Below are 2,500 nucleotides of genomic sequence, written 5' to 3'. Positions count from 1 at the left end.
GGACCTTTGCAGGCCGCCACTGGTCGCCACCGGCCGCCGGTGGATGTGACTTCCTGTACGAGAGCTGTGCGGGGGACCACAGGAGAGCTAGCATGTAGGCTATAGACGCATGGCAGCAGTCACCACTCATATCTGGCTTGTGGGCCGACAAGGTACCGAGACAGACGGACTTTGTAGGCCGCCACTGTCAGGATGCATTTGGGGATGGGATGGGAGACGGGGATATTCGTCCTGCTTGCTACACACACAGGGAGTTCAGTCTGAAGGGGAGAGAAGCACATAACAGCACAGCAGCAGAGCAATAGGACGGACGCCCCCAAGGCGTAGGACCAGCCACAGCACAGTAATACTTTATGCCTGTCTGCCTGCAGGGCTGCTGACGGCTTTTGAGGGGCCCGGGACCAAGGCATTTGAAAGGGCCCCCCATCCAATACATACAATGTAATAAGGACCCAATTTTGGGGCCCCCCTCTCCCCCTGGGCCCGGGACAGCTGACCCCTTTGTCCCTCCCTGTCTGCATCCCTGGTCTGCCTGTCTGACTGTGTTTGTTTCTATCTGCCTGTGCCTCTCACCTCCCCTCATCTCTACCACCCTGCTCCTGTCTCTTGTTTTATTCTCTTGCCAGTTTTCTCTCTATTTGCGGAACGTCTTTCCCTCCCTTCCCCTCCCTCTGCATACCCCCTCTCCCTCCTTTCATGTCTTGCCATTTTTTGTTCCTCTACTCCGTCCTCCCTCTTCTGTCCCCGTCTCTCACTGGGGAAATGCGCTCAAAGGCACTCGAGGACAGACGGGTGTTTAAGATGGTTACTGTGCGCTGGCATTTCCGTCCCCTTTCGTTCCGAGAGCGGTGCCTGGCGTTATGTAGCAGTGCCCCCTAACAACAGTGGTGCAGGGATATTTTAGTGAAGTTCAACAGTGGACAGGAAAGCTGTCCTGATGTGTCTTGCGTAGCTTTGCAAAACCGTGTCGGTGTAAACCATATACCTGCTATGCACAGCTAGTAAGTGCCATTCATACTAACGTTAGGTCACATGAAGTAGTGCTTATTTATTGGAATGCCCTGAAACGTTTTATTCCACAAAGTTGTGAATTGCTGGTCGGTGCATCTTCAACATGATTGTTCTGCATTCATTTTTGGCTAAACTAGCTGATGACCCGTTTGCTAGTCATGTATTAAGAATTGCACACATCGCTTCAAGTTGAGGACAGGGCTTGAGCTTGGTTAAGAGGGTGTCCTGTCCTGTTAATGATTAGAAAGACTGTAGCCAAATTTAGTAAACCATCTAGTCAGACTCTCCAAGTAAAACATTATCGACGTCTTGCCCAGTCAGCTGAGTGTAAATGAGTGTTGCTCTCTGAGAAAGTATACGCTTGGCTCACATGTGCTGGTCTTTGGGTTTTTTTTGTGTCCAGTTTAAGGTGCCTGAATGCGTCAGCCAATAAGCTGGAGAACCTGCCTCCCTCCAGCCTATCAGAGGAGAGCCACAGTATCCTGCAGGAGCTCTACCTCACCAACAACCACCTGACCGACAAGTGTGTCCCGCTGCTCACAGGCCACACCCACCTGAGGGTGCTGCACATGGCCTACAATCACCTGCAGACCTTCCCTGCCAGGTAAGTCTTGAATCTTGGAGAAGAAAAAATATTCTAGTGTCTGTGAACCTATTGAACTCAGGTCGTTTACAACTACCAACCTTGTAATGCCATGTATGTTAGTAGGAGGCCATGCATGCATTTTATGCATCTCTATGATGGCACTTTATGTATATGTGTTTTGTTTTTTTTTAGTTTTTTTTTGTGTTGTGTGTTATGCGGCAGCTATGCATGTCCAAGACAAATTTCCCCTGGGACGGATAAAAAGAATCTTGAATCTTAAACACATACTACAGTATATCACGAAAGTGAATACACCCCTCACAGTTTTGCAGATTTTTGAGTATATCTTTTCATAGGAAAGCATTACAGAAATTTAACTTTGACACAATGATTAGTGACCTTTCAACAACATATTTAACTGCTTAGATTTCTTGTTCACTCAGAAAAAAACTAAATACAGCCATTAATGTTTGAACATGTACTCACAAAAGTGAGTACACCCCAGATTAAAATCCGGTAGAGAAGGGGCTGTGTTGGCTCGAATCGTCTCGAATTGAAACGAAATGAAAAGGGATGAAAAGGGAGGTCATCAGTGTGCGTTTCAACTTTTCTTTGCATTGAACTTTTACATTTTGAGTCTGCATCTGGCTTAAATAGATTGGTGTGAGATTTGAATGCAATCCTATGGAGAATATCAGGATCTGCTTCAGTAGTCACAGTTCATGATGACATGCATGTTTCTTTTAGGTGTATTTCAGATTGCCAATGTTGACAGCATTCATGCATCCCCAAACCATGTCAGTCCCACCACTACCATGCTTGGCTATGGAGAGGATACACCTTTTTTGTAAAACTCACTTGTTTACCACCACACATGCTTGACACCATCTAAAGCAAATTTGT

General features: G+C 46.8%; 1 protein-coding gene across 1 annotated transcript in view; it reads left to right on the top strand.

Annotated features, from left to right (window-relative positions):
- Window positions 1-2,500, top strand: part of phlpp1 (PH domain and leucine rich repeat protein phosphatase 1) — an 82,877-nt gene that overhangs the window by 69,581 nt on the left and 10,796 nt on the right. The window contains exon 11 of the mRNA XM_063219555.1: window positions 1,415-1,615. Within this exon, the coding sequence (XP_063075625.1) occupies window positions 1,415-1,615 (201 nt within the window). The remainder of the gene's footprint in view (window positions 1-1,414; window positions 1,616-2,500) is intronic.

The sequence above is a fragment of the Engraulis encrasicolus genome, chromosome 16, assembly GCF_034702125.1.
Source record: "Engraulis encrasicolus isolate BLACKSEA-1 chromosome 16, IST_EnEncr_1.0, whole genome shotgun sequence".
Classification (NCBI taxonomy): Eukaryota; Metazoa; Chordata; class Actinopteri; order Clupeiformes; family Engraulidae; genus Engraulis; species Engraulis encrasicolus.
The sequence above is the reverse complement of the archived record's forward strand: the minus strand, read 5'-3'. Positions and strand labels throughout refer to the sequence as shown.